The sequence below is a fragment of the Tachyglossus aculeatus genome, chromosome 19 (assembly GCF_015852505.1).
Source record: "Tachyglossus aculeatus isolate mTacAcu1 chromosome 19, mTacAcu1.pri, whole genome shotgun sequence".
NCBI lineage: Eukaryota > Metazoa > Chordata > Mammalia > Monotremata > Tachyglossidae > Tachyglossus > Tachyglossus aculeatus.
Window position 1 is genome coordinate 30,569,166 of NC_052084.1, and position 18,167 is coordinate 30,587,332.

Below are 18,167 nucleotides of genomic sequence, written 5' to 3' on the forward strand. Positions count from 1 at the left end.
CCATAAATTCGATGGAATGAACGAATGCTTCCCCTCGTTGCTCCCCTTGTTGGGTAGGGATGGTCTGTCTCTATGCTGAATTACAAGAAAAAAAAAAATAATAATAGCATTTGTAGAGAGGCAGCGTGGCTCAGTGGAAAGAGCCCGGGCTTGGGAGTCAGAGGTCATGGGTTCTAATCCCGGCTCCACCACTTGTCAGCTGGGTGACTGTGGGCAAATCACTTCACTTCTCTGGGCCTCAGTTCCCTCATCTGTAAAATGGGGATGAAGACTGTGAGCCCACCCCCCGCCGTGGGACAACCTGATTACCTTGTATCCCCCCCCCCGCCCCCCAGCGCTTAGAACTGTGTTTGGCACATAGTAAGCGCTTAACAAATACTATTATTATTATTATTAAGACGATGGAATAAATGAATGAATGCTTCCCCCCGGGCCCCCTTTGTGCTCCCCTTGTTGGGCAGGGACCGTCTCTGTTGTTGTAGTGTACTTTCCCCAGCGCTTAGCCCAGTGCTTTGCACACAGTAAGCACTCCATAAAAAGCAGCGTGGCTCAGTGGAAAGAGCCCGGGCTTGGGAGTCAGAGGTCATGGGTTCTAATCCCGGCTCCACCACTTGTCAGCTGTGTGACTTTGGGGAAAATCACTTTATTTCTCTGGGCCTCAGTTCCCTCATCTATAAAATGGGGATGAAGACTGTGGGACAACCTGATTACCTTGTATTCCCCCCGCCAGCGCTTAGAACAGTGCTCGGCACATAGTAAGCGCTTAACAAATACCATCATCCTTATTATTATTATAAAGACGATGGAACAAATGAAGGAATGGTTCCCCCGGGGCCCCCTTTGTGCTCCCCTGGTTGGGCAGGGACTGTCTCTGTTGTTGTAGTGTGCTTTCCCCAGCGCTTAGCCCAGTGCTGTGCACGTAGTAAGCGCTCCGGAAATTTGATGGAATGAATGAATGAATGGTTTCCCCCCGTGCTCCCTCCCCCGGGCTGTGGGCGGGCCGCTGCGCTCCTCCTGCCAGGGGCGTTCAGTTCGCCTGCACTTTCTCCCAGGAAAACCAGCCGCTCAGTCGTATTTACTGAGCGCTTTCTGTGTGCAGAGCACTGGGCTAAGCGCTTAAACCAGCCACCGCACAGGGGCAGCCCGCCCTGCTGCAGGAAGGCCTCCCCGGGCACGGACGGCGTCCAAACTATAGCCCCGCGTCCTCCCGGCAACTCTCACCGACGGCCGGACCAGTAAGTGAATGCATTTAATAGCTCTATATAGCTGTCATCTCATTTTATTAGGCATTTATTTGTTCATGCCTTCCTATTTATTGAGCGCTGACTCTGTGCAGAGCACTGGGCAGTTGAATGATGGCATTCGGGAAGCGCTTACTATGTGCCAAGCACTGTACTAAGCGATGTCCGTCTCGATCTCTCGTGGTGAGCAGGGCGTGTCACTTTTTAGTGCTGTACTGTAATCATGCTAATAATAATAGTACTGTTCTGATTCATTCAATCGTATTTATTGAGCGCTGACTCTGTGCAGAGCACTGGGCTAATGGCTGTTGAATGATGGCATTTGGGAAGCGCTTACTATGTGCCAAGCACTGTAGTAAGCGATGTCCCTCTCGATCTCTCGTGGTGAGCAGGGAGTGTCACTTTTTAGTGCTGTATTGCAATCTTGATAATAATAATACTACTGTTCTAGTTCATTCAGTTGTATTGAGCGCTGACACTGTGCAGAGCACTGGGCTAATGGCTGTTGAATGATGGCATTTGGGAAGCGCTTACTATGTGCCAAGCACTGTACTAAGCGATGTCCGTCTCGATCTCTCGTGGTGAGCAGGGAGTGTCACTTTTTTGTGCTGTATTGCAATCTTGATAATAATAATAGTACTGTTCTCATTCATTCAATTGTATTGAGCGCTGACTCTGTGCAGAGCACTGGGCTAATGGCTGTTGAATGATGGCATTTGGGAAGCGCTTACTATGTGCCAAGCCCTGTACTAAGCGATGTCTCTGTCTCAATCTCTCGTGGTGAGCAGGGAGTGTCACTTTTTAGTGCTGTATTGTAATCATGATAATAATAATAATAATAGTACTGTTCTAATTCATTCAATAGTATTTATTGAGCTCTGACTCTGTGCAGAGCACTAGGCTAATGGCTGTTGAATGATGGCATTTGGGAAGCGCTTACTACGTGCCAAGCACTGTACTAAGCAATGTCCGTCTCGATCTCTCGTGGTGAGCAGGGAGTGTCACTTTTTAGTGCTGTATTGCAACCTTGATAATAATAATAATAGTACTGTTCTAATTCATTCATTCAATTGTGTTGAGTGCTGACTGTGCAGAGCACTGGGCTAATGGCTATTGAATGATGGCATTTGGGAAGCGCTTACTATGTGCCAAGCCCTGTACTAAGCGATGTCTCTGTCTCAATCTCTCGTGGTGAGCAGGGAGTGTCACTTTTTAGTGCTGTATTGTAATCATGATAATAATAATAATAATAGTACTGTTCTAATTCATTCAATAGTATTTATTGAGCTCTGACTCTGTGCAGAGCACTAGGCTAATGGCTGTTGAATGATGGCATTTGGTAAGTGCTTACTATGTGCCAAGCCCTGTACTAAGCGATGTCTGTCTCAATCTCTCGTGGTGAGCAGGGAGTGTCACTTTTTAGTGCTGTATTGTAACCATGATAATAATAATAATAAAAGTACTGTTCTAATTCATTCATTCAATCGTATTTATTGAGCGCTGGCTCTGTGCAGAGCACTGGGCTAATGGCTGTTGAATGATGGTATTCGGTAAGCGCTGTGTGTCAAGCACTGTTCTAAGCGTTGTCTGTCTCAATCTCTCGTGGTGAGCAGGGAGTGTCACTTTTTAGTGCTGTATTGTAATCATGATAATAATAATAATAGTACTGTTCTGATTCATTCAATCGTATTTATTGAGTTCTGACTCTGTGCAGAGCACTGGGCTAATGGCTGTTGAATGATGGCATTTGGGAAGCGCTTACTATGTGCCAAGCACTGTACTAAGCGATGTCCGTCTCAATCTCTCGTGGTGAGCAGGGAGTGTCACTTTTTAGTGCTGTATTGCAATCTTGATAATAATAATAATAGTACTGTTCTAATTCATTCATTCAGTTGTATTGAGTGCTGACTCTGTGCAGAGCACTGGGCTAATGACTGTTGAATGATGGCATTTGGGAAGCGCTTACTATGTGCCAAGCACTGTACTAAGCGAGGTCCGTCTCAATCTCTTGTGGTGAGCAGGGAGTGTCACTTTTTAGTGCTGTATTATCATGATACTAATAATAATAATAGTACTGTTCTAATTCATTCAATCGTATTTATTGAGCGCTGACTCTGTGCAGAGCACTGGGCTAATGGCTGTTGAATGATGGCATTTGGGAAGCGCTTACTATGTGCCAAGCACTGTACTAAGCGATGTCTGTTTCAATTTCTCGTGGTGAGCAGGGAGTGTCGCTTTTTAGTGCTGTATTGTAATCATGATAATAATAATAATAGTACTGTTCTGATTCATTCAATCGTATTTATTGAGCGCTGACTCTGTGCAGAGCACTGGGCTAATGGCTGTTGAATGATGGCATTTGGGAAGCGCTTACTATGTGCCAAGCACTGTACTAAGCGATGTCCGTCTCAATCTCTCGTGGTGAGCAGGGAGTGTCACTTTTTAGTGCTGTATTGTAATCATGATAATAATAATAATAGTACTGTTCTAATTCATTCATTCAATCGTATTTATTGAGCGCTGACTCTGTGCTAATGTCTGTTGAATGATGGCATTTGTTAAGCGCTTACTATGTGCTAAGCACTGTACTAAGCCATGTCCATCTCAATCTCTCGTTGTGCAGAGCACTGGGCTACTGTCTGTTTATTTGGATTGATGTCTGTCTCAACCTCTCATGGTGAGCAGGGTGTATCACTTTTTTTAGTGCTGTATTGTAACAATAATAATGATGGTAGTGGTGGTGTTTAAGTGCTTACTCTGTGCCAAACACTGTTTTAATTCATTCATTCATTCAGTCATATTTATTGAGTGCAGGCTGTGCGCAGAACACTTTGCTAATGTCTGTTTATTTGGATTTATGTCTGTCCCAATCTCTCATGGTGAGCAGAAAATGTCACTTTTTAGTGCTGTATTATAATGATGATGGTGTGTGTTAAGCGCTTACTGTGTGCCAAGCACTGTTTTAATTATTCATTCACTCATTCAGTCATATTGAGCACTTACTATGTGCAGAGCACTTTGCTAATGTCTCTTTATTTGGATTAATGTCTGTCCCAATCTCTCATGGTGAGCAGAAAATGTCACTTTTTAGTGCTGTATTATAATGATGATGGTGTGTTAAGCGCTTACTCTGTGCCAAGCACTGTATTAATTAATTAATTCAGTCATATTGAGCACTTACTGTGTGCAGAGCACTTTGTTAATGTCTCTTTATTTGGATTAATGTCTGTCCCAGTCTCTCATGGTGAGCTGAAAATGTCACTTTTTAGTGCTGTATGATAATGATGATGGTGTGTTAAGCGCTTACTCTGTGCCAAGCACTGTTTTAATTAATTCATTCAGTCATTCGGTCATATTGAGCACTTACTGTGTGCAGGGCACTTTGCTAATGTCTCTATTTGGATTAATGTCTGTCTCAATCTCTCATTGTGAGCTCGTGGTCAGCGGAGAGTGTCACTTTTTAGTACTGTATTATAATAATGATGATGATGGTGTGTGTTAATCGCTTATTCTGTGCCAAGCACTGTTCTAATTCATTTATTCACTCAATCGTATTTATTGAGCGCCGACTGTGTACAGAGCACTGGGCTAATATCTGTTTGGATTGATGTCTGTCTCAATCTCTTGTGGTGAGGAGGAAGTCTCACTTTTTGGTGCTGTATTATAATAATAACAATAACAATCATAATAGTGATGGTGTGTGTTAATCGCTTATTCTGTGCCAAGCACTGTTCTAATTCATTTATTCATTCAATCGTATTTATTGAGCGCCGACTGTGTACAGAGCACTGGGCTAATATCTGTTTGTTTGGATTGATGTCTGTCTCAATCTCTTGTGGTGAGCAGTAAGTCTCACTTTTTAGTGCTGTATTATAATAATAATAATAACAATAATAATAGTGATGGTGGTGTTAAGCACTTACTCTGTGCCAAGCACTGTTCTAATTCATTCATTCAATCGTATTTATTGTGCGCTGACTGTGTGCAGAGCACTGGGCTAATGTCTATTTGGATTGATGTCCATCTCAATCTTTCATGGTGAGCAGGGAGTGTCGCTTTTTAGTGCTGCATTGTAATAATAATAATAATAATAGTAATAATGATGATGATAATAATAATGGTGTGTTAATCGCTTACTCTGTGCCGAGCACTGTGGTTTTATACGCTTACTCTGTGCCAAGCACTATTCTAATTGATTCATTCAGTCATATTTATTGAGCTCTGACTGTGTGCAGAGCACTGGGCTAATGTCTGTTTATTTGAATTGATGTCTGAATCGCTCATGGTGAGCAGGGGGTGTTACTTTTTAGTGCTGTATTATAATAATAATAATAATAATGATGATGGTGTGTGTTAAGCACTTACTCTGTTCCCAGTACTGTGGTGTTTTTTATAGCGCTTACTCTGTGCCAAGCACTGTTCATTCAGTCGTATTTATTGAGCGCTTACTGTGTGCAGAGCACTGTACTAAGCGCTTGGGAAGTCCAAGTTGGCAACATATAGAGACGGTCCCTACCCAACAGCGGGCTCACAGTCTAGAAGGGGGAGACAGACAACAAAACAAGACATATTAACAAAATAAAATAAATAGAATAAGTATGTACAAGTAAAATAGAGTAATAAATACATACAAACATATATACATATATACAGGTGCTGCAGGGAGGGGAAGGAGGTAAGGTGGGGGGGGATGGAGAGGGGGAGGAGGGGGAGAGGAAGGAGAGGGCTCAGTTCATTCATTCAATCAATCAATCAATCGTATTTATTGAGCACTTACTGGGTGCAGAGCACTGGACTAAGCGGTTGGAAAGGACAGGCCCTGGGGTAGATACAAGGTTATCGGGTTGTGCCACGTGGGGCTCACGGTCTTCAGCCCCATTTTCCAGATGAGGGAACTGAGGGACAGAGAAGTGAAGTGGCTTGCCCAAGGCCACACAGCAGGCAAGCGGCCGAGTTGGGATTAGAACCCACAGCCTCTGACTCCCAAGCCGGGCTCTTGCCGCTAAGCCACGCTGCTTCTCCATTGTACTTTCCCAAACGCTTAGTACAGTGCTTGGCACCTAATAAGCGCCTAACAAATGCTATTATCAGTAGTAGAAGTTGTAGTAGCAGCAGTAGTACAGTGCTCTGCACACAGTAAGCGCTCAATGAAGACGACTGAAGGAAGGAAGAAAATGTCCAGTTTCAACAATCTTTAGGAAGTGGTTTAAAATCCAGGTGGAAATAACCATTTCGTCTGATGGTCCTGGTGGTTCATGTTCAGCTTAGGAAAGTAATTTGTACATCAGTTCTTCAAAGGAAATGGAGAGACTGACAATATTTTTGCACTTACTGCTCTGCAGTTCAAACTTTTCTCACGTAGTTGTTGCCTTTTGCCTGTGGTTCATCTGGGGACCGTGCCTGGCACATAGTAAGTGCTTAGCAAATACCATTATTATTATTATTATAACATGAGCTGCATTTTTAATCCAGCTTCAGAATACAAAGTGATTTTTTTACGGTATCCTTAGCAAACTGTGCACTTTATGCCTTGAGTACCACCAGCCCCAACAAAGGACCCACTCAGTGTTGATATTCTATTGATTTTTCCCCAGCTGTGTGTCTGTAAACTTGACTGGAGCTGCATTTTTAATCCAGCTTCAGAATACAAAGTGATTTTTTTACGGCGTCCTTAGCAAACTGCACACTTTATGCCTTGATTGCCACCAGCCCCAGCAAAGGACACACTCAGCGTTAATATTCCATTGATTTTCCCCCAGCTGTGTGTCTGTAAATTTGCCTGGAGTTCATGGAAGGGGCAGGAATCAACCTGCAAGGTGAGCTGTAGTTACATCCAAAGCTTGGCAGTGACTGACGAAGGACAGTGCCAGCTAATTTAGCTCTTTTGAAAGCCTGGGGACAAGAGAGGAACGGGATGGAAGGTGAAGATTAGAAGTTAGAAACTAGATGGGATTGTTTAAATTTCTGGGGCGGGCTCTCTTGAGAGGGAGGAAAGGAAAATAATACTCAGAATGAGAACCCTCTCTAGCCCCACCAACAAACCACCCACTGGCCCTGAGTTTATCCTTGGCACAGCCCACCCAGTGGACTCATGCCTCAGTTTCCTCCCTGCAAGACAAATGCTACTTTCCTACCCAGCTCCGTGTGTTGGTGTGAGGGTGAGTCATTCATTCATTCACTCAATCGTATTTAATGAGCGCTTACTGTGTGCCGAGCACTGTGCTAAGCGCTTGGGAAGTACAAGTTGGCAACATATAGAGACGGTCCCTACCCAACAGCGGGCTTACAGTCCAGAAGGGGGAGGCAGACGACAAAACAAAACATATTAACAAAATAAAATGAATAGAATAGTAAATATGTACAAGTAAAATAAATAGAGTAATAAATGTGTACAAACATATATGCAGGCGCTGTGGGGAGGGGAAGGAGGTAGGGCAGGGGGGATGAGGAGGGGGAGAGGAAGGAGGGGGCTCAATCTGGGAAGGCCTCCTGGAGGAGGTTAGATAGGTTACTACAGTGGTTCCCTAATACCTTGGGGAAAGATGCCATATTAGCAACCCAAAAAGCTATTTGTTCATTCATTCATTCAATCATATTTATTGAGCGCTTACTGTGTGCAGAACACTATACTAAGCGCTTGGAAAGTTCAGGTCAGCAACAGAGACAGACAGTCCCTGCCCACAACGGGCCGACAGTCTAGAAAGGGGGTGACAGACATCAAGACAAGTAAACAGGCATCAACAGCATCAATACAAATAAACAGAATTATAGAATTATAGATATATAATATCTACATTCATTCGTTCAGTCGTATTTATTGAGCGCTTACTATGTGCAGAGCACTGTACGAAGCGCTTGGGAAGTACAAGTCGGCAACATATAGAGACAGTCCTATCAGAGAAACAGCAGGACTTAGTGGAAAGAGCACGGGTTGGGAGTCAGAGGTTACTGCATGCTCACAAAGAGCATTAGAAATATTTTTAAAGAGGACATTTTTAGAATGTCCACACCAGGTCTAATGAAATGATAACAAGTGATTATTATTATTATTATTAAATTTATTGAGCACTTACTGTGTGCAAAGCACTGTACTAAGCGCTTGGGAGAGTACAATATAACATCCAACACATTCCCTGCCCACAAAGAGCTCACAGTCTTGAGGCATAAGAATTTATGGGATATTAGATGTACATGTCTTATTAAGCATTAGTTTATGCACATAGTGCATAGATTTGTGGAAAAAGCAAGGAACTGGGAGTCAGGAGACCTGGGTTCTGGTTCTGCCACTTATCTGCTGTGTAATGTCAGGAAAGTCACTTGACATCTCTGTGCCTCCATTTCCTCATCTGAAAATGCAAAAGAAAAATACCTGCTCCCCTCGCACTCAGACTGTGTTGATCTGATTCTTTGGTATGTATCCCTGGGCTTAGCACTGTGCTTGGCACATAGTAGTGGCTTAATAAGTACAGTTACTATTATTATTATCATTGTGTTTAATATTTAAAGCCTTATTAAAAACATATCTCCAAGAAGCATTTCCCAACTAAGCCCTCATTTCCTCTACTCATGCTCCCTTTTGCGTCACTCTTGCACTAGAATTGGCACCCTTTATCCACCTTTTTCTCATCCGCATCACATATATGTTCATATCCATAATGTAATCTGTCTCCCCCTCTAGATTGTAAGGTCACTGTAGGCAGGGATCATGTCTACCAACTCCCAAACGCTTAGTACAGTGCTCTGCACACAGAAAGTGCTCTGTAAATTTGGTTTATTATTATTATTATTATTATTATTGAGAAGCAGCTTGGTCCTGGGTTCTAATACCAGCTCCACCATGTTCCTGCAGTGGGACCTTGGGCAAGTCACTTAACGTCTCTGGGCCTTAATTTCCCCCTCTGTAAAATAGGGTTTTAATACCTGTTTCTCCCTCTTACTTTGTTAGCACATGTGGGCCGCGGACTCTGTATGACACGGATCTCTTGTTTCTATCCCCGGTGCTTAGTATGAGGCTTGACACAAAGTAAGCACTTGACAATACCAGTATTGTTTACCCTCTTTTCTACTTCCTCCTATCTGAAATGTAGGGTCTGCTTCCTAGCTAGACTATAAGGTCATGAGGGCAGGAATCATGTCTCCCTTGCTCTATTCAGTCCCTGGTATTTATTGAATGCTTATTGTGTGCAGAACACTATACTAAGTGCTTGGGTGAGTATAATACAGTCGTTTGTAGGCATGATTCCTGCCCTCAAGGTGCTGACAATCTAGAGGGGGAGACAGAGATTAAAATGAATTACAGATAAGGGGATTGGCAGGGTTCAAGGAAATGTGTGTGTGTGTGTGTGTGTGTGTATATGTATATATATGTATATATGTGTGTGTATATATGTATATATGTGTGTGTATATATGTATATATGTGTGTGTATATATGTATATATGTGTGTGTATATATGTATATATGTGTGTGTATATATGTATATATGTGCATATATATGTATATATGTGTATATATATGCATATATATATGCGTGTATATATGTATATACGTGTATATATGTATATATATGTGTATATGTGTATATATGCTGTGTTCGGAGCGCCTTCCTGACTGACATTGCTGGAACAGTCTTAGCTGTAAGAGGATGTGTTGTGGTGGCTCCCTCAGAAAATTTGAGGGGCCTTGTTATCTTTGGGGTTGCCTAGGGTACACCTCTCTGCCCTCATGTTTATGTTGCAAGTTTTCCCGTTTTCCACAGTGTGTGGGCTTGTTTGTGTGATTTCTTGTGGGCACTCACGCACGGCCATGAGGGCTTCCACCGTCCTTGTGGGAAACCACTCCTGAGGGAGTTTTGCCCATAAGGGGAAAAGGCCATTGATCCTTTCTATCAGGATCCCCCCAAAGTGGTCTTCGGGACCATTCGGAAATTGTGTCCATCACGGGCGCCTCCTGGCAGGGTGGTCCCTATAAACAGCTGTTGAGGCACAGTGTCTATCCCTAGTTATATTTGGGTGTGTGTTTGGGGGGGAGGGGGGGGGCATGAGCTGCCTGGCCTTGCTAAGAGGAGAGGTGAACGAGGGGCAGAGGAAGGGGATGGATCCATGACCAGCTGCTGAGGGACAGTGTCCATCCCCAGATTGTGTGTGTGTGTGGGCACCTGGCCTTGACAGGAGGAGAGGTGAGCTGGGCCAGAGGAAGGAGATGAGGGGATGGACCAGTGACCAGCTGCTGAGGGACAGTGTCCATCCCTTGCTGTGTGTGGGGGTGGCACGAGTTGCTTGTCTCTGACAGAAGGAGAGGCAAACAGGGCAGAAGAAGAGACTGGACCTGTGACCAGCTGCTGAGGGATGGGATCTGTCCCCGGCTGTGTGTGGCAGAGGGGAGAGTGAGCTGTCTGGCCCCAGAGGAAGGGGATGGGCCTGTGACCAACTGCTGAGGGACATTGTCCATCCCTGGCTGTGTGTGTGTGGTGGGGCCGGGGAAACATGAGCTACCTGGCCCTGAGGGGAGGAGAGGTGAGCCAGGGTCAGAGGAAAGGGCACAGAGGAGGGGAAGGATTGTCTTCCCACCCCCCTCGGCCATGTCTGACTCAAAGGGGCAGCTCCTTCTGATCCCAGCAGGCCCAGGTCTGCTTGGTGCCCCTGGAAGCAGTAATGTTCTTCCCCAGATTTGGCTCGGTGGCACCGCTGTGATGATCCGGGTTGCTTCAGTGGAAAACGGTCAACGTTGCCAGCGCCTCTAAAGAGCTCACGATTAGCAGCTTCCCACGACCCTGGCCACCACAACGGGCATCTGCATGGAGGCACTCCAAGATTTCTCTTGTTTAATATCTGAAATGTTGCAGAGGGCTTCAGCACTAGGAAATTCCCAGTGGTTCTCCTCAGGGGTAACATGCAGACATAATATTGCCTCTGATCCATGAGTTCTGGAGTAAATATGCTTTTTGATTCACAGCCAACATGGTGACTAAGCTCCAATTTGTTTTCTCAGTAGTTATCAGTGGAAATTTTCACACCCGATGACAATACCCAATACTAAGTGGGCTAGTACACCAAAAAGTGAGGCCTTTTGAAATGGTAACCAAATTTACATTTTTATGCGTCAGAGAAAATTCTCCAGGCTAACAAATTTGGAGTTAGAACAGAAGAGTTCACAATACTCACGATCTTTATCTTCCATCCTTTGGCTCCTCTTCATCCTTGTCACCCTCTGCAGCAGAATTTGAGTGCTTAACCTGGACAGAATGCCGTACCGAGTCCTGGGGAGATTACCAAGAGGTCAAAATGACAAAGGTCCTAAACCTTGAGGCTCTCTCCACTTCCAAGAGAGTCCAAGCTGAGAAATTTGACAGCACAGAAAGGAGGAAAATGAAGGTGGAGAGGGGTTTCTAGGCGAGGGCCACATTTCTGCTGCCTGATGTCTCCCTGGGTGATGGAAAGGTTTGCCCCTTAACCTACAAGAAACCCCCTGCTTGCCTGGGCAGACAAGGCTCCTAGTTCTCTCGGAGGTAAGGAGGGCTGTTTGTATGGGACCAGGGGTGTGCTGAGGAGCATGAGGGTGTAGCCATGCTGTTTTTCCCTGCCTCTCTGCTCCTCTGGGCCAGCAGGACTTCTGCCTGATTGATTGGGGAGAGAGGAGAGATCCCAGGTGACTTGCACCTTAGGCACAGGATGGGCTGGGGGCCTGACTGAATTGGAAGGGGAAAAAAGAAGAAAACAGAGCTAGAGAGAGGGGAAAGAGGGAGCATCTGGCGGGTGGGAAAATAATAATAATGATGGCATTCATTAAGCTCTTACTATGTGCAAAGCACTATTCTAAGCGCTGGGGAGATCACAAGGTGATCAGGTTGTCCCACAGGGGAATCACAGTCTTAATCCCCATTTTACAGATGAGGGAACAGGCACAGAGAAGTTAAGTGACTTGCCCAAAGTCACACAAGGCAGAGATATGACAGACTGGGGGCTGAAGGACAGATGATAGTTGTGTTTATGTGCTAAGCACTGAGGTAGACGCAAGATAATCGGGATAGACACAGTCCTGGATCCACAGGGGGCTCCCAGCCTAAGTAGGAGGGAGAACAGGCATTTAATCCCTATTTTACAGTTAAGGAACTGAGGCACAGAGATGTGAAGTGACCTGCTCAATGTTACACAGCAGGCAAGTGTGAAGCAGCGTGGCTTAGTGGATAGAACGCAGGCCTGGTGGCCTGGGAATCAGAAAGACCTGTGTTCGAATCCTTAGAACAGTGCTTTGCACATAGTAAGTGCTTAACAAATGCCATTGTCACCTGTATATATGTATATATGTTTGTACATATTTATTACTCTATTTATTTATTTTACTTGTACGTATCTATTCTATTTATTTTATTTTGTTAGTATGTTTGGTTTTGTTCTCTGTCTCCCCCTTTTAGACTGTGAGCCCACTGTTGGGTAGGGACTGCCTCTATATGTTGCCAATTTGTACTTCCCAAGCGCTTAGTACAGTGCTCTGCACATAGTAAGCGCTCAATAAATACGATTGATGATGATGATGATTATCAGGCAGTCAAGATCAGCCAGGCTTTGAACTCCAGCTCCCCAATGCCGGTGAGAGGTCGAACTTGGGACCTGAGGAGATGAGACGCCAGGCCGCCTTCCTGCTACCCTCTCTGGTCCTTCGGATGCAACCCGGCTCCCCAGCCCATCCCACCGCTCGCCTTCCTAGCCAAGGGGAGCAGCAGCTGGGGCAGTGAAGTCTGCCAAAGTAAGTGCTCAATAAATACGATCGATTGATCGATTTGTTCTCGTTCACCGATGGGGGAGAGCAGACTGCGACGGGCCCAGGTGGCCAAGGAGCACTGACAGACTGCTGGTGTTTCTCCTTCGATTCAGGGCGGAGGATGTCTGTCCAAGGGGTCATTTCTAACCGAACTTCACAGCCGTCCTCACCTCCTTCTGATTACACTTGGGAGTACGAGTATTACGAGATTGGACCCGTTTCATTTGAAGGACTGAAAGCTCATAGATGTAAGTCCTTCTGGGGGTTCTACACATGCACTTTTTTTAGATTGCCTTTTTGCGTCGTGTTTTTTGCCTTGGGAATTACTCAACAATTGCGCTCCATTTCCCCCACAAAGCCTATGCACAAACAGTGAAAATACCTTGACAAACTCTCCTTGCCTTTTCCCTTTTAAAAAATTATTTTGGTAATGGGGTGGAATGGGTCTAACATCACAAGAGCCTTAGGCGGGGACGCTCAGGGCACTTAAAGTGAGGTTTGGGAGGGTTCAAATGGAAAAGTAATAACAATATTAATAATAATAATGGGCAGCATGCCAGCTCTTTTAATGGCCATGGGAAAATGTATGCTGCACAAGAGCCCAGAAATGGAATTTGGGTCCAGAGGTCCGAGAATCTGTTTCTGCAGCACGTGGGCATCTTTTTGTTCCTGACAGAGAGCAGCGTACACACTTCCTGTGGCGTGGGTGTGACTAGTTTGGGATGTTATTTGACTCTTTTGCAGGCCCAGCATGTGGGAGTCGGCACCTAGTTTAGAGGGGCGGCATCTCCCAGATGTTCCCCGGGGAAACAAATCCAGAGGTAGAACAGGAAGCTTCAGTCAGCAGCACCGGGATCACTTAGACAAACCTTCAGGCTCTCCTTTAAAGTCCCCAATCTTGTCCCCTCCCACCTCACCTCTCGGCTCTCCTACTACATCCCAATCCCCACACTTTGCTCCTCTAATATGCATCCATTCATTCACTCAATCGTATTTATTGAGCGCTTACTGTGTGCAGAGCACTGTATTAAGCACTTGGGAAATACAAGTTGGCAACATATACAGTCCCTACCCAACAGCGGGCTACCAACCTAGTCACTCTACCTCCATTGGAGAAGCAGCGTGGCCCAGTGGAAGGAGCCCGGGCTTTGGAGTCAGAGGTCATGGGTTCAAATGCCGGCTCCGCCACTTGTCAGCTGTGTGACTTTGGGCAAGTCACTTAACTTCTCTGTGCCTCAGTGACCTCATCTGTAAAATGGGGATTAAGACTGTGAGCCCCCCGTGGGACAACCTGATCACCTCCGCAGCGCTTAGAGTGTTGGGATGGGGGGCCCAAAATGTGATAGTCCCGCCCGAAGCATAATGCCTGGTTGGTACCTTTAGTACAGTGCTCTGCACACAGTAAGTGCTCAATCAATATGATTGAATGAATGAAACAAGTTGCCCTAGGCCTGCTCCCGGCTGGGCGGGGCAGGGAGGCCACACAGGGCAGAGGAGAGCTAGCTGTGTCAGCACAGCAAGGTCCCACGATCAATCAATCAATCAATCGTATTTATTGAGCACTTACTGTGTGCAGAGCACTGTACTAAGCGCTTGGGAAGTACAAGTTGGCAACATATAGAGATAGTCCCTACCCAACTGTGGGCTCACAGTCTAAAAGGGGGATGACCATGATGACCACGGTGACCATGCACCCTGAACAGCTTGAAGAGCTTGGCGTCTCTTTCCACCCACTCCACTGACAGAAGAGCTAAGGATGTTTTATTGCAAGCTAATCCATCCCGAAAGTTAATTCAGATTTCCCCAGAGAGACCGTGTCTGCTTCTGGCCTATGAGTCATGTGTTCCCTAACCCTCCCACCTCCTACCCATCACTTCTGGACTGTGAGCCCATTTTCTAGACTGTGAGCCCACTGTTGGGTAGGGACCGTCTCTATATGTTGCCAACTTGTACTTCCCAAGCACTTAGTACAGTGCTCTGCACACAGTAAGCGCTCAATAAATACGATTGATTGATCACAGCTCCCGGGGCTAAGGAAGCTGCCCCCCTTTTAGGGCTGCTAGAATGGGGAGCGAGGAGAGGGGCTAGTTATGTTGTGTCTGTTATATAGTAAACTCCCAAGTGCTTAGTACAGTGCTGTGCACGCAGTAAGTACGATTGACTGACTGTCTGGGTCTGAATCCCTCCGTCTGTTGTCAGTAGTCAAAGAAAAGGCTATTTTCCCGAAAGACATTGCTTGGCTTTAGTTGATGACTGGGGAAGTTCCTCTGTTCTCAAGATTTATAAAGGTGCCTGCCAAGGTGATCCAGCACTCTGGTGCTCCGCTCCAATCAATCAAGCACATTTATTGAGCACTTACTATGTGGAGAACACTGTACTAAGTGCTCGGGAGAGGATTATACAACAGAGGTGGTAGTTAAGATTGTGGACCCCATGTGGGACAGGGACTGCGTCCAACTTGATTATCTTGCATCTACCCCAGCGCTTAGAACCGTGCTTGGCACATAGTAAGCACTTAAGTACCATAATTGTTATTGTTATTATTAACCACAAAGAGCTTACAGTCCAGAGGGGGAGGTAGACATTAATGATGATGTGATGGTATTTGTTAAGCACTTATCATGTGCCAATCAATCAATCAATCGTATTTATTGAGCGCTTACTGTGTGCAGAGCACTGTACTAAGCGCTTGGGAAGTACAAGTTGGCAACATATAGAAACAGTCCCTACCCAGCAGTGGGCTCACAGCGGGCTGCCCAAGCACTGTTCTTAGCACTGGGGTAGATACCAGGTAATCAGGTTGTCCCACATGGGGCTCACAGTCTTAATCCCCATTCTACAGATGAGGCAACTGAGGCACAGAGAAGTGAAGTGGTTTGCCCAAAGTCACACAGCAGACAGGTGGCAGAGCCGGGGTAAGAACCTATAAGTAAATTAATTATGGATATGTACATAAGTGCTGTGGGGCTGAGGGAGGTGGGGAAAAAAGGGGCAAATCCAGTGTAAGGGTGTTGCAGAAGGGAGTGTATATATATGTATATATGTTTGTACATATTTGTTACTCTATTTATTTTACTTGTACATATCTATTCTATTTATTTTATTTTATAAAATAGTATGTTTGGTTTTGTTCTCTGTCTCCCCCTTTTAGACTGTGAGCCCACTGTTGGGTAGGGACTGTCTCTATAGGTTGCCGACTTGTACTTCCCAAGCGCTTAGTACAGTGCTCTGCACACAGTAAGCGCTCAATAAATACGATTGATGATGATGATGATGATGATGAGTGGGAGAAAAGGAAATGAGGGCTGAGTAGGGGAAGGCCTCCAAGTTAGGGCCCAATCTCCCAGACACTGTGGCAAAGCCCCTGGGTACAGGTTAGGAAAGCTGACCAACTCCCCTACCCTTCAGCTCTATCTCCTGCAACCTCTGAGATGTTAAATCTTAAATCTTAAAATCGTAAATCTTCAGGTCCCTCAGATCACCGGGATTTTCCTTTGTACCGTTGTTTCCTCTTTTTCATTCAGCGTTGTCATTTGGAGAGGACCTGTGCTTCTGGAGCTGAAGCTCAGAAACCCTGGGAGAATAAGAGATTATCTTTCCTTGCCCTGGCCCTGTGAGGTGGCATGACTGGGCCCTGTTTTACCCACAGACTAGCAATGATAACTGCAGAATCTGTTAAACCCAGGCTGTGTGGCAACACTGTGCAAAGCGCTGGGGTAGACAACACAATCAGATGTTGATGAATCCTGAAATTCTGCCCAGGGAGGGGCAGGCGGAATGGGGTGTTTGGTGTAATCAATCGTATTTATTGAGTGCTTACTGTGTGCAGAGCACTGGACTAAGCGCTTGGGAAGTACAAGTTGGCAACATGTAGAGACAGTCCATACCCAACGGTGGGCTCACAGTCTAGAAGGGGGAGACAGAGAACAAAACCAAACATATTAACAAAATAAAATAAATAGAATAGATATGTACAAGTAAAATAAATAGAGTAATAAATATGTACAGGTGCTGTGGGGAAGGGAAGGAGGTAAGATGTGGGGATGGAGAGGGGGACGAGGGGGAGAGGAAGGAGGGGGCTGAGTCTGGGAAGGCCTCCTGGAGGAGGTGAGCTCTCAGTAGGGCCTTGAAGGGAGGAAGAGAGCTAGCGTTCCTGCTGCCTGCCTCCCTCAGGCTGGGACTTCCACTTCTATTAAAATGGTGTATTCCAACCCTTTCTAGAAACTATTCCCCCAAAGTTCACATCCCCCCCCCGGTCACCTTTTCACTCAGGCCTTCCCATCCCCGTCCTCCCACCCTTTCCCTTCACACCCCACTCACATTCTTAGGGACCATCTCTATATGTTGCCAGCTTGTACTTCCCAAGCGCTTAGTGCAGTGCTCTGCACACAGTAAGCGCTCAATAAATACGATTGATTGATTGATTCACCATTCCCCAGGCTGCTCCGGGGGAGCTGGAAACAACAGCAGCTGCCAAGAGAGATGCTAAGGAGGGCAATTTCTTATCCCCTGCTCCTGTCTCCAGGCCCTGCAACCCAGCCGCTATCCCTAATGCTGTCAGAAAGACTGAACACTTCACCTCTAAATAATAATAATGGCATTTATTAAGCGCTTACTATGTGCAAAGCACTGTTCTAAGCGCTGGGGGAGGTTAAAAGGTGATCAGGTTGTCCCACGGGGGGGCTCACAGTCTTAATTCCCATTTTACAGATGAGGTAACTGAGGCCCAGAGAAGTTGAGTGACTTGCCCAAAGTCACACAGCTCGGCAGAGCTGGGATTTGAACCCATGACCTCTGACTCCAAAACCCGGGCTCTTTCCGCTGAGCCACGCTGCTGCTTTCAGTTTCTAAACTGAAATTCCCCTCTGGCTTTCAGGAACCCAAACCCTTACAACTGAAGCATTAAACCAGCAAACTTTCCATGCTGGGCATTTTCTAAGCAGTTGATCTATTCTGACAGTGAGGTAAAATACTTTTAATTGTGCCTCTCCTGTTAGAGTGCCAACTCCTCGTGGGCAGCGAAGGTGTCATTTTTGGTCTTCTTCTCTTCCCACTTGGGACAGGTAGGTCCTCAATAAATGCTGCTCAGTAAAGAAGTGGAGAAGCAGCGTGGCTCAGTGGAAAGAGCCCGGGCTTTGGAGTCAGAGGTCATGGGTTCGAATGCCG

At 45.7% G+C, this 18,167-nt stretch overlaps 1 protein-coding gene across 2 annotated transcripts in view; it reads left to right on the top strand.

Annotated features, from left to right (window-relative positions):
* The first annotated feature begins 1,088 nt into the window (after positions 1-1,088).
* Positions 1,089-18,167, top strand: part of MRAP2 (melanocortin 2 receptor accessory protein 2) — a 20,797-nt gene continuing 3,718 nt past the window's right edge. The window contains exons 1-3 of one of the 2 annotated variants that reach the window (XM_038761335.1): positions 1,089-1,235; positions 12,785-12,986; positions 13,115-13,249. In XM_038761335.1, the coding sequence (XP_038617263.1) occupies positions 13,123-13,249 (127 nt within the window). In that variant the 5' untranslated portion in view covers positions 1,089-1,235; positions 12,785-12,986; positions 13,115-13,122. The remainder of the gene's footprint in view (positions 1,236-12,784; positions 12,987-13,114; positions 13,250-18,167) is intronic. The other variant, XM_038761336.1, reaches the window with a different exon arrangement.